This window comes from Typopeltis vanoorti, chromosome 12, assembly GCF_054136105.1.
Source record: "Typopeltis vanoorti isolate ZY-2024b chromosome 12, IOZ_Tvanoo_1.0, whole genome shotgun sequence".
Classification (NCBI taxonomy): domain Eukaryota; kingdom Metazoa; phylum Arthropoda; class Arachnida; order Uropygi; family Thelyphonidae; genus Typopeltis; species Typopeltis vanoorti.
Window position 1 is genome coordinate 95,913,398 of NC_143560.1, and position 20,916 is coordinate 95,934,313.

At 31.9% G+C, this 20,916-nt stretch overlaps 1 protein-coding gene across 1 annotated transcript in view; it reads left to right on the top strand.

Moving 5' to 3' along the window:
• LOC150101026 (cytosolic carboxypeptidase-like protein 5) overlaps positions 1 to 2,822 on the top strand; it is a 207,338-nt gene extending 204,516 nt beyond the window's left edge. The window contains exon 13 of the mRNA XM_090401454.1: positions 2,097 to 2,822. Coding sequence (XP_090257580.1) covers positions 2,097 to 2,359 — 263 coding nt within the window. The 3' untranslated portion in view covers positions 2,360 to 2,822. The remainder of the gene's footprint in view (positions 1 to 2,096) is intronic.
• Positions 2,823 to 20,916: the final 18,094 nt, after the last annotated feature.

Genomic DNA, 20,916 nt, shown 5'->3' on the forward strand with positions numbered 1-20,916 from the left:
TCTAGAAAACCTTTATATTAAAAAATTTAGGAGACTGTTATTTTAAGATAACTCCTACATAGCTGTAATACTTCTTTTTTACAACACTAGAGGGTGCCAAATTAGGACTTGAGATCTTTTGTCCATTACAATTTGAATAGTTTCACTTGTTGTTGGTGTTAAGTACAACATGTAATGTGTCTCTGAAAGATGCTGGTTTGAAATCCTGCAAAATATAAGCCAATTAATGAACATCTTTTTTTATACTTTAGTTGGTTTGCTATTGTAATACTGTTAAAATAAGTTATGACTAATGTTCAACACCTATGCTTGTCTATTAGATTGATGAACTGATTTTAGCATGCTATATCCTGTACTGATATCCCAAAACTATTATGATGTGTCCATTCCCCTCGGCTTAGTTAGCCATAACATTATCATAAAATGTGAACAAGTTAATCAAACATGACCTTCCTTTAGTAAACCCATGATGTTGATTGCTAAGTATAGATTCTCTGTTAATCCATTTCTCTGTGAGAGCTCTTACTAATTTTTCCAAAACCTTCACTGCCACTCCAGAGATACTGATCATTCAATAGTTACATTCCAGTTTTTGCATCACCTTTGTGTGATGGGATTATCATACATTATTTTCACTGCTATAGAATCTTCCATGTGCTGAAACTCAAATCATATAACTAAGTCAAAGGCACAGCTAGTTTAGCTGAAAGGCTAAACACTTTAGCATGTGTAGTGCCAAATAAACTGAATTTTTATTCAGTTTATGCAATAGCTTCAGTACCTCTTTTTCATACACCTGAGTGTTTTTATCCAATGTGGAAGTAGCATTGATTGTATGTTACATTCACCAAGATGATAGTTCGGCAAAATGGGCACTCATTACTTGCACAATCTCTTCTGCATTTGCCATACACATCTAATAGTTATTCTTTCACCTTCATTCTTTCCTTCTTTTACCAAAATAAATGTGTTCAAATTTAAATTGTATCAAAACCAGACTATAAGGAGGGACAATAGTTAACAGAAAGTAACTTTATAGGATTTACTTGTAGATTTATAATGACAAATTAAACTTCTGTGTGTTTCATTGTTTACTAACAGTTTCATCAGGAAGATATACATACTAGAAAAGATACAAAAAGAAAAAAATCTGAATACTTTCTGAACAGCAGTTGGTTTGAAATGTATAACTAATAATAATGTAGAAATATACTTCTTTTTTTTAAATTAATGTTTTCAAAAACAATTGCTGTTAGAATAGTGGTCAATTTTTTTTCTCCCCTAGTACTTATCTTCTCGAATAAACTGTTAGTAAACAGTGAAACATGTAGAAGTTTAGTTTGTTATCATAGTACATCTATGAGTAAATTCTGCTAAGTTAGTTTTTCTTAAATTATATTTAAGTTGCTGTGCGTATCGGCTATTATATTCATTCTTATAGGAAAAACTGCTTTGCTCTCTGTCATTCTGTTCATGAACACATGCTTTTTCTCCCCTAGTACTTATCTTCTCGAATAAACTGTTAGTAAACAGTGAAACATGTAGAAGTTTAGTTTGTTATCATAGTACATCTATGAGTAAATTCTGCTAAGTTAGTTTTTCTTAAATTATATTTAAGTTGCTGTGCGTATCGGCTATTATATTCATTCTTATAGGAAAAACTGCTTTGCTCTCTGTCATTCTGTTCATGAACACATGCTTTTTCTCCCCTAGTACTTATCTTCTCGAATAAACTGTTAGTAAACAGTGAAACATGTAGAAGTTTAGTTTGTTATCATAGTACATCTATGAGTAAATTCTGCTAAGTTAGTTTTTCTTAAATTATATTTAAGTTGCTGTGCGTATCGGCTATTATATTCATTCTTATAGGAAAAACTGCTTTGCTCTCTGTCATTCTGTTCATGAACACATGCTTGATGAGTGGTGGATTGTGCTTGTATATTTTCACATTTTCCTCTTTCATTCCTTCCACTGCTTATTTTGAAACAGATGATTTTGTCTCATTTTTAGCCTAAAGCATAACAAGTTTATAAAAATTGGTATTCTTGTTTTTAATTTGAAAGGGAAAATTTCTCATATCATGTATTTTTTTATAGTTGGACAACAAAGATATGTCTCTACAGCTAGTTGTGTTGTGCCACCTGCTGCTAGTACTGCTGCTACCTTAGAACCTAGCAGTAGTGGCATGTCATTTACAGAATTACAAACAAGATCTCCTTCTATTTCTGCACCTCAACACAGGACACGAACAAGACGAAGAAACACTTCAAGTTGTCTTGCAATTGCCCGTGTGTGTGGAACAAGAAGCAAAGTTTTAAGGACAGTTACAACTGCTGATGGATCCTTGAAAAGAAAGTAGAAGTGTTTGTGTTGATGTCTTTGTATGTTTTCAGATATATTGCATGACATAAACATTTGTCTTAAACTGCACAATCATGATCTCTTGCTTTCAAACTTTTGACATCATAACACAACTCTATTTAAACTGTTGATTTTGTAACATATTTTTTTACAGTTATATTGTTTGTTGGATAAATTATGATTATGAATACTAAATTTTGATATTTTGAATAAATTAAATATTATGTTAATATTTGCTTGTATATACAATGCATGTGTGTGTGTGCGCGTGTCATATGTGTGTATATATATATATATATATGGGGAATGTGTGTTTTGTATGTATGTCATGTATATGGGAATGTGTATTTTTTGTGTTATATGAATAACTGTGTGTGGATAGAAAATTTATCGTCATATATAGTTCATAACACTGTCCCTCTTCTATCAAGATTACCTTTATTTTGATAATTGTACTTTAAAAAAATAAATGATTTTAGGGTGGCCAAGTTTGTTTTCTTCTTTGAAAAATTTATACATTTATATGCTGTTTCTTCTATCCACACATCCTATTTGGTTTTAATCTATAACAGAAATGTTTTAAATAGTGTCTGGAACATTACAAGTTAAATAAAAACCTCAAATGGTTAAAAATCACTAAATCAATAACACTACATATTTCACTATGAGATTGTCATTTTGTCTTTTATCTCACATCATTATTATAAATATATCGGCATTCTATTTATCAATATATTAGGAATTGTGTAAAGACTGGAACTTGATAATAGAAACGGACCTCTATATAGCCTATAAGGTAGAGGTTCCCAAACTTTTATACTTTGTACCTCCTCTCATAAAATATTTTATAAATTTCCTCCCCCTTCTAGAACAAATGCAGATAAAGATTTGTTAGTAAATAGTGAAACATGTAGAAGTTTAGTTTATCATAATACATCTATCATGTGTATTGTTATCATAATACATCTTTGAGTGTGTGTATATATATATAATATAAAGCTAAATATAAAATTTTCAAATGTAAAGGATTGCTGCAAAGAGTTAGCTTCTTGTATGTTATAATGTTGGTGAATTGAAATTTTAAAAATACATTTGAAGTGTTCATAAGAGCATGTATTTTAATTTGCTTTCTAAAACTGCTGAGGTTCTGAGTTCAAATTCTGCAGTACTGTGTGACAACTAAACTATCTCAATCAAGCAAAAGATTTTAAAAATGTATCTCCATATATCTTCAAAAAGTAATTCTTATCAACAACATACCTACCACACACACAATGTTGTTAACAACACTGTAAGGAATATGGAGAATTGATTGGCCCTCTGACCCAGTATCTATTCCTTATTTTCACATAATGCATTCCATTATTGGGTATTCGTTTGGATGGTGAATGAACAAGGATGAGCTATAACAAACTAAATCACATTCCATGTTGCTGAAATTACAGGAAAACAAAATCAGATATCATGCTAACTGGGGGTATGGCCCAATTATACAAGATCCCAAATTTGTGTCAGGAAGCCAGGGCACAGAGTGAATAGTCAGTTACTGGAACATCCTTGACACAGTTGAAAATGGGTACTACCATCAGTGTACTATATTTAATCAGTATAAGAAGCATTAAAAGAAATGGAGCTGGCCTAGGAATTACAGAAATATCATGTTGACATAACTGGTATTACCCAGACTAAGAAGACTAAAAATGGAATTCATCTGAATAATAATTAATTCAAGTTTAGGAATCATGATAAGAACAGAGAAGCTGTAGTATACAACACTCATCATGAAGATAAATTTCTTGAACTGCTCTCATAGTAGGTTCTAGCAAGGAACAAGTATAAGTACTTTTTTTAAAGAATGAAAATTTTCCAAAAGTACCTCTAGGAATTCCACATGTACAGACTTGTTTTTAGAAACTTTGGGGGGAAAAAAGGCAGAAATGATAATAATTTCAAATACCTGCTAGATTTCTGTGGAGGATATGACATAGTCATTACTGACATTATGTTCCAACATAAAAGTGTGCTCAAATTGATATGCCAAATGTGCACAGTCACACACACACACACACACACACACACACACACACAAAAAAAGGGACATAATCAGTTATGTAACTACTGATAGTGATGTCTCTTCAGTTTAGTCTAAGTTGCAAGAGTGTATAAGAAATTAAAAATTGAAAGGGACCACCATATAATGTAGGCATTTAAGATAAGGAGTATCTCATTGAAAAGAAAAATGGATGCTCAAGTTTTGGAAAAAATCAAAGTCACATTACTTCTCGGATGTGAACTGTAGAAAAAAAATATACAAATATTCAGGCCAAAAAAAATGAAGTAGAAAAAAACAAGAACTACCCTCGAGTGATAGAATCTAAAGGAAACATTAACTGACTCAGCCAGGAAATATGTGATGAAATTGTTCGGAAAGATTGAAAAATGGGATCTACAGAACCACTCTATGAAAAGAAAAGAAAAAAAACAGAACAAAAGTTCACGGCTAGTAAATCAGCATTTGTATATATATGCTAAGTTATATGTGGAAGTTGCTAAATAAAGGTCATGGGAAGATGTTGGGAAAATACAGAAGATAAATAACATAAAAGTTGCAAATGTTCTGGAAATCTAAGGAAGCTTAGCAGTGAAGAAAAGAGGCACCACAAAAGGAGTCAAAGATCATAAAGATAATATAACAACTGAAGATAAATATTACTCCGGATGTTAGAGTAGTTTCTTTGAAAAATTATTAAATGGAATAATTTTAGAAAATATCCAAGAGAATATTATGTAGAGGATACTTTTTCAGCTCGATATTTGAGTTCACAGAGTTGAAATGTGTCAAAGCAGCTGGAACTGGATTATATTCTATTACTCTACTTCAGCCTGAAATGCTGAAATACAGTAATAGAAATTTAGCACTATTTATGCTGAATAATCCAGAAGGCTTGATCACAAAGTGCACAAACTGTCTGATCCCATATGACTTGAGGAGAGGTACATATTAGTTATTTAGAGAAAGGGAAATAAAATTGAATGTGAGAATTATAGAATGAGATCCTTACTGAATGTTCAGAATGAAACTTGAGAAAACACTTAAGAAAAATTACTGAATAGCTAATTGATGAAGAAAAAGTTGAATTTAAGCTAAATAGGGTTTGAAAGATTTTCACCTGATGACAAATGGTCAAGAAATCATGGGAATATAATAACAGTTTTTTAAGCATTGTTGATTTTGAAAAATGCATATGATCAAGTACTTGGGGAGGGGGAAACTGCTCAGAATGCTAAATCTGCATGTGTAATGGACTATATGCAGAAAATGGTAGTTTGGAGTAAGGAATATACAAGAAGATAGCTTGATGCTAACTACAACTTTGCCTTACACTGGATTTATCTCAACTGTTATTTAAAATTTATATGGACTATATCATTAAGGAAAGTGGTGTTCATTCATTCAGATAGAGAGATAATTAAGCTCCCAGATTATCTAGTTCAGCTTTTTTTTTTTTTTTTTTTTTTTTTTTTTTTTTTTTTTTTTTTTTTTATGTGGCTCCCCTACAAAAGGTTTATTTGTAAACCTATAGCACATTTGTACCATGAATGATTTTTCTATTTTTATTAATTTTTATATACATGTATATATATATAAAATTAAATTTAAAAAAAAATTTTTTTTTTTGTTGTTTTTAAATTTTATTTTTACATAGTCCAGAAACCCTGCTATTGTAATTTGTTATTGTAATGCCTCATCATTTGCCTTATTTCAACTTTATCATAGGTGTAGAAAAAAACCATTGGGAAATTTATCTGAATTACAGACTCTCTGATCTGTATGCCAAAATAATAACATTGTAATAACAAAGTGTAAATAATAATAATAATAACCCTCCTTTCATGTATTAGGCCTAGTGGCCTGTTATGTTTGTATTAGGCATAGCCTATTACAATTTGAAACCACAACCGCTTCAATAATAGGTGGTTAGCCCTATGCTTCCCAGCGTGTCCTATGTCTGTAGATGTGTGTGTGTTCACGGAGCTGGTTTGCCTGTTCTGGGGAACAAAAAACCCGAGTTTCCAGGTGGAAAAAACCTCCTACTTCTATATGAGCCCAGCTAACTCACCTTTAGTCAAAAGAGACCAGATAAAGGTTCCTCACATCTTGGATGGGAATTGAACCCAGATCTTTTGGACCAAAGCACTTTGTCTATACTGACTGACCTATGGAGGCTCTAATAACAAAGTATGACAATGGAAATGCAATGGTTCTGATGAATATCGCTGGCTAATCACAAATTTAATGTGTTACTGCACGACAGATCTACTTATAGTATAATTGACAGAGATCCTATGCAAAGCCAGCTAAACAAATTGAATAAATTATTAGATCAAACATATTCCTTGGATGCTAATGCTAACTGGTGATCCATTACATCTAATAGTTGATTGCAAAGGATCTCCTACTTATTATTTGGCAAAATATCTTTCAAGACTTCCTGATGAACCATCTGGATTATTCAACATAGGCAGTTAATAAACATGAAAAAAAAACTTACCAATTCTATATGTGGATGAGTCAGTACAATTCATGATGGGTCTTACTGGACAACCTTTATGAATTTTTGGTAGACCATATAAACAAGGAATCCTTCAAAAATGAGTAAGTAACTTCTAAAACGTATTTGATCCCAGCTAACAATTTCATCAAGGAGCTTGAGCTTATTTAATTGGTTAATCTGTGTTTTTGTGGGGATTATAACTCATTTCTTGATAGGGCGGAGGTATTCTGTTAAATGGCAATCTATCTTCCGCTCATGGTTGCTTATCTATAACCACTACAGCTTTTCCTTTATCTGCTTCAATGAAACCAGCACATGGAATTCAGTAAATATAAATATATGGAAATAATTTGCTTCTAAAGAGTGAAGCATCAACTTCATAGGATTAGACTGCTACACAATTATCAAATTTGTTTATCTCTGCTTTGCTCCTGACAGCCAACCATTCTGAAACATTTGGTGACATTTTCTTTAAATGTTGACTTTCACCAGTCCAGCTATCTTATTAAGGAAGTCTGCTATCGTTTTCCAGCTGCATGGATCTAATAAGTAGATATCCTGAGGCATTTACCTATCACCAGTGATCTCATGCAAATTGTTCATCTCCCTCCAGAATACCAGATAACTCTAACCACTCAAAGACTCGGTCATTTCATCACTAATAATCCTCCTAAATATACCGTAGATAATGTTTATCCTGATTAGCATTGATTTTATTCTCCCATAGTCACTCTCATCATGTTGTCATATAAGAATGAGAAATGAATTAATTTTGATTTCCATGCCTCATTTCTTTGATTGGATTATTGTTTTCAAACTTCTGATCCAGTTGTACTGAATGCAAAAACTGAAACAATTCTTATATGTTTGAAACTATTCATTCTCCATTTGTCACCCACTTTAAATTCTTGTCCCTTATTTAATAGAATTCTTGCTTGTGTTCTTCAAATGTGCTAAGGCTGTTCAAGAGAAGAATTAAGTATAGAACAGCTGGTTTTCATCAAAATTCCATCCTTTTCTACACCAAAGCTCAAAATAGTTGTAAGCAGATTATCAACATGTCCAAAAGTGATGTCGAAAGCACAAAAGCAGGAAATGCATTATGTCCAAATTCACTTATAAGTTATATAGGTGTTATTGCCTTGCAGTAACACCTATATGTGATCATTTCATTAAGTTTTTAATTTAAAAAGAGTTGTAGTCAAGAGACACATTCTGATCCAAGGGTGCTCCATAATATAAAAGCTTTGCTTTTTATTTAACTTTTATTCAATTCAGCTTCCACTTCTCTTGCACTCTGATGATTCTGTTGCATTGTGAATCACATAAAAACAGCCATGCTTTTGGCTTTTTACTTTTCCTTGAATTCCTGCAGAAGTTTTTTTTAATAAATAACTTTTTTTTTTTTATTCCAGACTTGCAACAATCCCTCCTCTGATTTTTAAACAGAAAAAGATCAAAAAAATCTTGTCTGGACTGATGCTAAAAAAGTCTTCTGATCCTGATGGCATTTCTCCAGTTCTTTTTTGAAAGTTTATGCTCTGGAGTTAACTTCTGCTTTGGATCATCTTTTTATGCTATCTTATTTTACTGGTATCTTACCCACAATTTGTAAATTAACCCATCTTTAACTTGTTCCTAAGTAGGATGACAAATTACCTTCCACTTTCTCTTATTTTTGTTCTAGATAATTCAAAAATAAAATAAAAAAATTACCATTCAACATTTTTGCTACCTAGTTACATTTTAACTAATAAACAATCACTAATATGGATGCTGCCACTGTCAGTTACTAGAGGATCTTCTCTTATGTTTGAACCAGTGCCATGGAATAATTTAGAGAAAAAAATGTAAGTATTCAATCTTTAAAAATTATAGTAATTTTTATGCTTATAAAACTTAGTTAGGTCTTATTTCTTGCAAAACAGAAATGTAATTGTAGGCATAGGTTTCTGTGGTTTAGCAGTTCAAAAGAAAGATTTCGGTATTGTAACCACATCTTTATTAAGATAAATAAAGATAAACAAACCCGACAAGTTTCGTATGTCGTTTGACTTACATCTTCAGGGGTTACAGGTAACTAAAAATTTAAACACAAGAAATGAGAAATTACTCAAATTAGTTCATTATGTTGTTATGGCAGTCTAACTGTTCGTCAAAATACATAGACGATATTTTCATCATATGGCCAGGAATGACAGAGGAACTCACTGCTTTTAAAGATTATCTTAATAATCTTCATAACAACATAAAATTCACTTTCGAACAGGAAGAACATAAAAACTACCTTTCCTTGATATCCTAATAGAAATCAATGAAAAAGAAAACAGATTATCTTTCTCCGTTTATAGAAACCCACCAACACAGGAAGATTTCTTAATGCTGCCTCACACCACCACCCCATGCAAAAAATAGGTTTAAAAAAAACTTGAGGGAGAGAGCTTACAATATGTCCAGAACGGAAGAAAAGCGGAATGAAGAATTACATTATTTAACACAGATACTCAAAAAATGGTTTTGAATCCTAAGATAATCAAGAAAATCCTCAACACACCTCCTACAAGCATCTCACAAAAGCAAGATTTCAAGAACGCAATTACGCTACCATACATCAACAATGTTACAGACAAATTGGCCAAATTACTATACAAACATAACATTAAAGTAGCTTTTCTACCGCTAGAAAAAATATCAAGATTTCTACATCCCCCAAAACCTCCACATCACCACATCACAATTTAAAAAAAACTAGTTGTCTATAAAATGTATCGTTCCTGTGGCATCTGTTACATAGGCCAGACAGGAAGATTAGGAGAAATTCGTATGAACGAACATCAAAAAGACGTCCAAAAAAGGAGAGCACACAAATCAGGCCTAGCATCCCACACAACTTCCACTGGCCATAATGTACTTTGGCATAAAATGAACATGTCTTATATTGAAAAAAACTGTTTCACAAGAAAATTCAAGGAAGCTGCAAATACACTTAGAATCCCAATGCAATGCAACAGAAACTAGGGTCTAATTCTACAGCAAGTTTAGTCAGCATTCATAAAAAATATACCTAAGTCAGACCTCGGACAGAGTGAACATGAACAACAGAACATGACAACATCCAGCATTGTTCAAACATAGCATGCATTAGCATATGTATAGATGCCTCATTCGGATTTTTTAATTTGATGAACAGTTAGACTGCCATAACAACATAATGGACTATTTTGAGTAATTTCTCATTTCTTGTGTTTAAATTTTTAGTTACCTGCAACCCCCTGAAGATGAGTCAAACGATGTACGAAACTTGTCGAGTTTGTTTATCTTTATTTATCTTAATAAACATGTGGTCACAATACCGAAATCTTTCTTTTCATAAATGTAATAGTTTAACTGTTTAAACACCTAAATCTCTGTTTAGGATAGCTCTAACCTCTCAGTTTTTGTTGTTATAAACATGTTACAAGTGTTGCCTCCTGGGTGTCAAAGAAATTATTTTATTTAATTTTTATTTTTTTGCCAAAGTCATTAGTTTATCCCTGAGAACTGTTAACAAATACAAAACAAAAGCAAATATAAATCACAAATATATCCTGGCTAAATACCTTCTCTGTTTATTGAAGGCTGGAGAAGAGAGATAAAACATGAAAAAGTTCCACTTTTGGTTTCTAAAGCAAGGTTTCTGAATTATCTAACTTTTAGCCCACCCATGGTACTATTGTACAGTAAGTGTGAGCATTTTATGGTGGGATTCACATAAAAAAACAAGTATTTTGTTTGTTTTTAATCCTTACCCCTCAACATCTTTCCTTAATTTCTTTACTAATTTCATTTATGATTAATGAGAACATCAGAGAACTGTTAAGAGTACTAAATCTCATTCCTGCATTAATTTTTGCTGCCTCTGGTAATTTTTCTATTTAGATAATTTCACCTTATCTGTGTAAACATCCTTAATTTCATCACCTTCATTGGTATTTTTCTATTTAATATTGTTAAAATATGTCGCAATTTTACAACATAACAAATGCTTATTTATAAACAAAGTATTTAATGGGCAGTCAAACCAAGAAATATTTATACAATTTCTGTTATATGTTCTTACTGTTATTATTATCAGGACCAGTTTTATCCAAGTTCTTGTTACTTCTCACACAGTCAGATTTTCTCTTCAGTTTCATTTGAAAGATTTTTTATTGTTATTAAAACTAACTATTTAAGAAATATATATTTATAGTTTTGTTTTTCTATGGGTGTAATAATACTTTCATTTTTGCTCTTTTGGTATGTTTGAATGATCTATAATTTGCAAGAATGTTCAGAAATATTTTTTGTTTCTTTACAAGCACCAAATTTTAATAATTCATTGTGAGATATCATCTTTTCTAGGTGATTTCCTATTCTTAAATTTCTTAAAAATTTATATCTTTTGAGTTTATTTTATCATTATCATCTGTATTGGAAATGGTTCTATGGAAATATAAATTTTTAAAATATTTAAGAATTTTTCCACATTGATATTAATTCTGTTAATACTGATGCATCACATATTTTTCAAAAACATTTGTATATGTTGCAGCTGACTTAACTTATTCCCAAAAATTAGGTATCACTGGAGAACAAACCTCAGGAAGTGTGCTGCTATAACTTTTTTCACCAACCACAGTGACTAAAAAAGAATAATTTTCAGTATTTCCTAAGAAGAATGTTTCAGGAATAGGTAGTATGATCTGATGCATAGGAAAATCATTTCTACCTAATATACTTGTGAATAAATTGAATTGGATAAATAATTTGACATGTGTTTATTCAAAGTAGAAGTTTTGATACCTCATATTGTGCACTGTATTTTGTTACATGAAGTCAACTTGAACAAAAAGGCATGTAAATGTGATGTGATTTACACAACATTGTAGGTTGAAATTAGCAGTTATGATGAATATTTAACAGAATTACTTAACAAAATCAGGAAAGTCCTGAGACAATTGTCCTTATTTAAATTTGGTTTGTGAAGTAGTGCTTCACAACTTTGTAAAGTCTTTTCATTAAAAAAATGGGTTTGGTTGAAAATATAGGTTTTATTTAACTGAACTCTGTATGTATATATAGTGGAGGTAGCATTCTGGAGCAAGATCAGACTTCTGCATCAGATTCTAGGTATCTGATGCAGTCTTCATGTTCCTCCATGTAAATGGACAGTGGCCTTATTAATAGCTTTAATGGAACATATGCACTAGACATATTAAAGTAACTTTCATGGCTTACACATGTAACAAAAATTATATAGAATTTATTAAAAAAAAAAAACTCCAATATATTTCATTCAACGTTACATGGGCATCATCAGGAAGATACTGTTAACTACATTCAAAATAAAGAATCATAAATCATGCATATATTAGTTTGTGTCTTGGTTGCAGCTGAAGTATATGATATTACATTATTAGAGCTCAAAGGAACAATTGTAATAAGTCGTGTAGATTAAAAAAAAAAGTATTTAAAATAATTATTAATTAAAAAAATCTTATGAACGATTAATAGTCACTTCCCCAAATTTGGATACTGGTGCACAGTCTGATTGGTTCAGATAATGTCTTAGCATTTCACTTGTTTCAAAGAAAAGACAAATTAAAACTTGCTGGAGTGAAGAGGTTTTGTCAGGATCCAAAGAACTCCATGTCCAGTTATGAAAAACAAGGCCCAGACATGTCAGATTCCAAAAATGCAATATAGTCTTGATGTTTTTCAATTCTTATCAAGGCAGAATGGCTGGTTTGAAGGAAGCATATAGACTGAATTTATGAAAAATCCTTGCTGTTTGTTCTGAGGTTCCTTTAAGGTAGGGTATTGAAATTCTTTTCACATCAGATTGTAATCTGGTAGAAGGATGATAGTTTTGTTGTATCTATTACATTTCAGATTGCTTTTAATTTTATTTGGTTTATCTAACAAAAGGGGATCAGAAGAGCAGATTATATGAGCTCTGTGTACAAGACTTAATAATACCCATTTCTTGTGATGAAAGAATCACTTAATACTATTACAAGAGACTCTCCAGTTTTTACAATCTGATTTCCCAGAAGACATTTATTTATTCAACCTATTTAAATTTACCATCAATGCAGGTTATTTTACATAGCATAGTAAGTTGTTCAAACAAATAAGAAGAACAGCAATGCGCAGTCCTAATCCCACAAGCCTTAGCTGATTATTTCATGGAGCTAGAAAAATAACTCTTTGACAATACATTCCCTCAATCTCACATATGGTTATATTTTGTTGATGACATATTTGCAATCTGGTTCCACACTGAATCAGAATTACTTCAGTTCTTACAGAAAATAAACTCCTTGTACTCCCATATCCAGGTTCACTATCGAATGTGAATCCAATTAACCAACTACCCATTTTAGATACTGTAATAATTCATAATTCCACAGTTCATGTTGAATTTTCAGTTTATTGGAAGCTAATCTTTACTGGCAGATAAATTCACTCATCCTTCCACCATCTTTCATTACAAAAAAAAATGGTTATTATCAAGAGTCTTGTGCACAGAGCTCATACAATCTGCTCTTCTTGATCCCCTTTTGTTAGATGAACTGAAGAAAATTAAAAGCAATCTGGTATGTAATAGATACAACAAAACTATCATTCTTCTACCAGATTACAATCTGATGTGAAAAGAATTTCAATGCCCTACCTTAAAGGAACATCAGAACAAATAAGAATTTTTCATAAATTCAGTCTATATGCTTCTTTCAAACCAGCTTGGAAACTGTCTTCTTTCCTACCATCAACAAAGGATACACTGCCATCTGTTTCCTTACCAGGTGTCTATCAAGTACCCTACTCATGTCATCTTTCCTATTTTGGACAGACTGGCTGTTCTGCCTTGATTAGAATTGAAAAACATCAAGAACTTATATTGCATTTTTGGAATCTGACACGTCTGGCCCTGCTTCTCATACTTAATACTAGACATAGAGTTCTTTGGAACCTGACAAAACCTCTTCACTCCAGCAAGCTCTAATTTGTCTTTTCCTTGAACCATGTGAAATGCTAAGACATTATCTAAGCCTGAACCAACCAGAATGTATGCCAGTATCCAGGTTTTGGGAAGTGATCATTATTAATTGTTCATAAGTGTTTTTTTTTAATTAATAATTTTTTATCTATGCAACCTACAATTGTTCCTTTGAACTCTAATATCATATATTTCAGCTGCGACCGAGATATATACACATGATTTGTGACTCATTATTTTGATTCATCTTTTGAATGTAGTTAATGATCTATCTCACTGATGATGTTCACTTAACGTAGGATAAAATATACTGGAGTTTTTATTAAATTCTATATAATTTTTGTTATGTGTATAAGCTGTGAAATTTACTTTAAAGTTTAGTATTTGTCTTAAGTAAGAGAGGCCACAAAAGCAAAGTACCCAATAAACTCCTATATATATATATATATAGGATAATCATTCTAACTTCTTTAGAACACAGAATGGAAGATAAATTGGACATAGGATAAAAAGAGACTTGTAGGTTTTTAGAGCATATGGCTTGCTCTTTTCTCAGAAGTACATTGGACATATGGAATAGAAAATCAGTTCCTGTTGTAAAAGCACTTCTGTGAAATAAAAAGTGTGAGCATGGTGGGTTAAAGTTTTTTGATGGTATGGACTTTAGAATAGGATGGTGATGAGACTTAGAATAACTGTATCTTTTTTTTTAGATAGAGAATTGGAGGATACTATCCAGCCATGAGAAGCTCTAGAAAGGGAGAAAGTTTAATATTAATGTAAATTGGTATAACAACAGAGAAAATGTTGTTATACTGTTTCGTATGTATATTATGATTACCAGTCACAGAAGCTTAATCTTCAGATATTAGTTATTAGATTCTATTTTTTAGTGTAACTGGACCTCTGCAGTTAAAAAAAAGCTTCAAGTTCCAATTGGAAGAATTTCCAAATGTCAAAAATATCATTAATATGATATATCCTTACATAGAGGAATGGTAGATTTAATTATGCATTTCTTATAAAGTTCTATATGTAATAATTGGAAAGTGTAGGTGAAATAGGCAAGCCCACAGTAGTTCCCTCAGTCTATGTAATTTCTCTTGACTTTTGAAATATCCAATATTTGGGACCAAGTGAAAAGAATCTTAACGCAAAGTTACATCAGATACCTAGTCAGACAAAGTCCAATCTTCTTGGACATGATATCGCTGCAAGATGCCAAGTTCGATGCAATAAAACAAAGGTTCTTCACAAAACTCATTTCTTAATTGAAAAACTTTACATGGAAAGCCATAGAGCTTTATCCCACAGTCAGAATTTAAGTATAAGTGATTATTTTAGGCTTTATCAATTTTAGGAAGTGATTTTGTTAAACACTTATCATCATTTTTATTTTTAATATAACAACCACTTGAATTCTAATAGCAATTTAGATTCAGGTCACTAGGTCTAAAAATCGTATTGTGTGCCTTACAGCTACACTTATGTTTAAACATTCGATCACACTTCAGTTTGACTTAGCATAAACGATGACCTCAAAATCTGAAAATTCTGCTTTAAATATATACAAGTTGATCAGTTTCAATTGATTTAGTATACACCTTCATGTGTCATTAAATGTAACATATATACGTGATTAAGCTTATTGACCAGAAGCTACTGAAAAGTTTGAATACTGTATATCAGTCCATAAAATTATGAAATTAAACAGCTGTGGTTTCAGTTTATCAAGTAAGTTTGAATTTTTTTTTTTAATTGAGCGAAACACTTCTATTAATTCGAAGAGTTTTCATCAGTGAAAACTACATCATAGTGAATAATTTAAACAAGGATCAAAGAATAGATTTCGCTTCAGGTAAATTACTTTGAAAAGATGTCAGCCAGTAATAACAAATTCAAAACTGTATGAGGATTATATCTCCTGAGGATACAACACTAAAATAAATGTCACTTATTAAGACACTCTTCAACCTACATGATGTTCATGTTCCTGAAGCCATTACAAGAGTTTGATTTTATGAAGGTACAGTTATAAGCCACTGGATGATGAACAGTTGCTAGTGTGTTACTCAGATAGTAAGATAAAGGCTATGATCAATTATCATAGCATGGAGGCAAAGACGCATATTAAGCAATGAAGTAACAGTTTATTAAAATTTGCATTATGAACATTTTAATTTCATTAGTTAGTGAAGCCATAAAGAATATGACAATGAAATAAGCCACGTTATGGGTGATTAACTGTTATTTAACCAACTACTGAATTATGGAACATAATACATGTTGATTATGAGCAGAGAAGCAAATGTCCATGCTACAAAAGAACAGAATATCTGATATAGTGTTCTGCTTCACTTAAGCATAAAACATCTGAAAACAATCTATTTGGTGTGGAATTTTTTTTTTATCATTTATATATCATCAGATGAGATTAGTAATGTAAAATTTAAGAGAGGGATGGGTAAAGGTAGCAGAGGTGAGAAGCTTGCTCCACTTTATTTAGGTAAGTTTAATTTCATTTCAAATACAAAGAAAACATTTGTTCATTTAAACAGAATTAACTAACCAGACAGTCAACAATCTTGATAGGCTTGCAAGATGATTGATTGATTGATTGTCTTGCTAGTTAATTCTGTTTAGCTAAACAAAATGTTTTCTTCACTCCAAACAGCAATAAATAGACTTCGTTAAGATATGAAACATATCACATTTTACTGTTTTGTTTTTTTAGCATGTATCACTATACGAAGGTAGTCTGAATAGTTCTCGGCCTAACAATGGAAAAATGAATTTATAATTTCAAAATTATTTTTATTTTTCAACATAATCTCCCTTAAGACTAATACATTTATTCCAGTGATGCTCCAGCACCATTATCCCTGTAGTGGTTCTCAGTAAGATCTGCAAAATACCATTCTACAGCTGCAATCACCTCTTGATTCGAAGAAAACCTCTGACCAGCGAGGAAGATTTTTAGTTTTGAGAAGAGATTAGAAGTCAGTGGGAGCCAAATCTGGGGAATAGGGTGGATGTTCCAACAATTCATAGTGCAGATTCCTTAATTTTTCCATTACCAAAACACCTTTGTGGGCAGCAGGTGCATTGTCCTGATGAAAGGTGATTTTTTTTCTTCTGCAAACCAGGTCTTTTCTCACGATTTTTTTGGTTTAGTCTGGTTAAAAGATCGGAATAATATTCCCCGATTATTGTTTTACCCTTTTCAAGATAATTAATAAACAAAATGCCTTTAGCATCCCAAAACACCAATGCCATGACCTGATGGAACCGACATTGTCTTCTTTGGCACTGAACAACTGGCTTCTGTCCACTGTTTTGATTGCTGTTTGGATTCTGGTGTGTGTAATGGTGAATCCAAGTCTCATCCATAGTAATAAATCGACGCACTAAATCAGTTTTATTCTTATTAAAATGCTCCAAACAGCACTGTTCAGAGATTTTCATGTGAGTGTGTTTTTGATCTGTTGTGAGCATGCACAATACCCATCTTGCACAAAGCTTTTTCATTTGCAATTCTTCATGCAAAATATATCTTCTACATGTTCTTTTGAAATGCCTTATAGTTTCAGCAATTTCATGCACTTTGACTCACTGGTCGTCCAATACCATATTATGTTGGAGGCTTAATGGATTTTTTACAACACTCAAAAAGAATTAAAATAGAATTTAATACTTCCTATATTTCATCCTAGTCACTAGGACATCTACGGGGATTACAAAAACAATTAATGTAACATATACACAAATAACAAACAATACTAAGCCCAACCACGTGGGTGACACTAAAGTCCTATCTAGGTAGAGCGCCCTCTAAGGGCAGTAGTAGGTGGCCTGGAATGTAAGGTGGGAACTCTGGTGATGAGTGTTTCCCAAATCTTCGGAAGCTTAATGCAACCATATTTATTGAGATTTGGTTGGTTTTTGAGAGCTGCTGCTGCTTCTAAGAAAAGTCTCTCTTTCTTGAATTTGCTGTGGTGGAGCATGGTGGTTTTCTTCCATGATACCCTGTGTATCATGGAAGAAAACCTGATAGTATTGCCATTTTTATGATCGAGGCTGAGCACTTTACAGACCACCCTCGTATATTTTGAACTTGTTTTTCTTTAAATTTATTTATTTTCTTTCTTATGCTGCCTGATTCCATTTAAAGTATATATATAGTGTTTTTCTTGTCATATTCTGTCTTCAACTTTGCATTTTTTAAAATAAAAATATGAATACTAATGACATTGAAATAGTTTAAAAATACAAAATTTAAATAACTGCCTTAATAATTTTATGTGTAATTGATTGCTTCTGAATGAATGTTCACTTTTGGTTGCTTCTACTCTATTATTTTAAGTGTGAAGTGGTTATACTTTGTATAATCATTATTGTGTTTATTTTTTTTAAATAAGCAAGATAAGACTGTCTTTAATTTAATATATATATATATATATATATATATATATAATTAGAGGCTGAGGAAAAAGAAGTACCATAATTAAACAGAATTTATTTTTACTAATAACAGCTGTATATAATAATAATGTACAATATCTTTAAATAATTCACAAAAAACCTGTTATTTTAAGATGAAAAATAATGAATGAATACAAAGTGAATACATATGATTTATGGTATTATATTTTACAAAATTTATTTAAATAAGTGTTCAAAGTTAGTTTACAAGGTATGTTCAAATCTGATAACCAGCCTGGAAGTATTTTGACTTAATGTCATAGACGTTACAAAAATGAATGGAAATATATTTTAAAATGTAATTAATATGATAGCAGTGAAAACAACAAAAATACCAAGAATGTTAAAAAGACCAACACATTTTTATCCCCTTTGCAATGTAATGCATCATATGGAACATCTCTGACATTCCAAGTCCTGAGTTGCTTTTCGGAAGGGGAAGTTAAGTTCCAAGATGCTCTGTGTTAATTTATTAGATCCTACTCTAATGTATTGCACATATCTATAATAATTATATTATTGTCCAGATGTCACACTACTTTACCTTATGGCATACAAACTATGTAAATAGGTCAGCAAAACTGAAATATTTATTAAACGACTTATCACCTTTAAAAATTGTATGCCATTTTGTTTCCTATACTGTCAAACAGTACTTTACCTTATGGCTGACAACATACAAAATATGTAAATTTGTGAGACATCAGCAAAACTGAAATCTTTATCAAATTAGTTACTACCTTTAAAAATTATTTGCCATTCGGTTGCCTATACAGCTACAATGGAAACAAAGCTATCTTTTATTTAAGCATCTTAAGTTGGGCCATCTCTTTCATTAAATTTTCCCTTAGTCTTGTTTCAGTAATGAAATACCATGGGCATAAATAAAAGAATTATAAAAATGGAGGAAAACTCACATAAAAAACTGTATTAACATCGAATTTTTGCCTAACTGTCATAGGCATTATCAATACATGATTTGCAACTAAACAATAACAGGCAGTTCTAAAAATTGTGACCTGAGTAACTAATGTAAGATAACAAAAGGGAAAAAAAGATCAATTTCCTAATTTACTTAAAAAAAAAATATACAGGGTGTTCGGGATAAATTTGACATATTTATAATTAATTATATTTTTCCGTAAGTTACATGTATTAACACACACTTCTCTTCATTTAAAAGTTTGGACCCTTCTTCATTCATATACAAGATGTCAGAAAGGATGGATAGCTGGAACCCACCTGAATCATGGAAGAGAATAACTTGTATCATGATGATTCGTGCCCGCCATCAAAATAAGGATATTACGACTGCTGCCCAATGCTCCCTGAATACAGTAAAAACAATCAGGCATGAACTAGAGACTTGCAATGGTGACTACGAGGATGTAGCAAGAAGAAAGATCCCTAGCAGACGATCTGATTGCGTTCGTAGAGCAGAATTCCTCGCAAATCTGCAGGAACAGGTGTTGAAGAACCCTGGCATTGGAATTCGGGCTTTGTTCGTGGAGTTGCTAACTGTAGTCAAGCCCTGGATAACAAGGGTAGCCAATGGTAGGCCGTATGTATGGCAGCAGGATTCGGCCCCTTGCCACACCTCTGGGAAAAGTCAAAAATGGTTGTCTGAAAATTTCTACGACTTCACCAGTCCAAATGTTTGGCCTCCAAACTCCCCAGACCTTAACCCCATGGATTATTTTGTATGGGGCGCAGTTGAAAAAGACACCAATCGCACTTCCAGTAATACAAAAGCCCAGTTAATGGATAAAATTAAAACAGTTTTTGCGGCCCTTCCCAGGGAGACTGTAGCATCAGCTTGTTCGAGGTTCCGAAGCAGAATTGAAGCTGTGATCGATGCTAATGGTGGTTATTTTGAGTAAATCTTGTTGATAGTATTGTAATTAACTCTGCCTGTAATGTTTTTTTGTCAATTCATTAAATTTAATAGATACAAAGAAGATTTTCTTTTTCCTTACGAAACTGTCAAATTTATCCCGAACACCCTGTATATATATATATATATATTCGTCTTTTTTTGACTGACTGAAATCAAGAAAATAGATAAGTTAATTTAATGGAGCACAACATGTTTCGGTTTCGTCAAAATGACTTTTTCAGGTGTGGTAACACTTAAAGCAAATTAAAAAAAAAAACCATAAAAACACTGTGCCATTATAATAACAGACTTGTAAACTGAAGTTAAGTTTGAATTGTTGTTGTAGTCCGTTCTGTAATTCTATTGTGCAAATGCGAGCGTATGAGTTCAAGTGGACACGTTAACTCGTATCTAATGGCAGAACTATGCGAGTCAAGTAGACTATAACTGAGGTTGCTGTTGATGTGAGAAGGGTCTAGGAAAATTTCTTTGGATTCAACTATGCATCGTTCCACTTCATTGTGACAAATATAAACGTTTGATGTTGCTTTCCAATCTACTCTGTGTTGGCGGCCTTCATCATTTGTATTCACTGAAAATAACACGTGACAGAGTGTGCT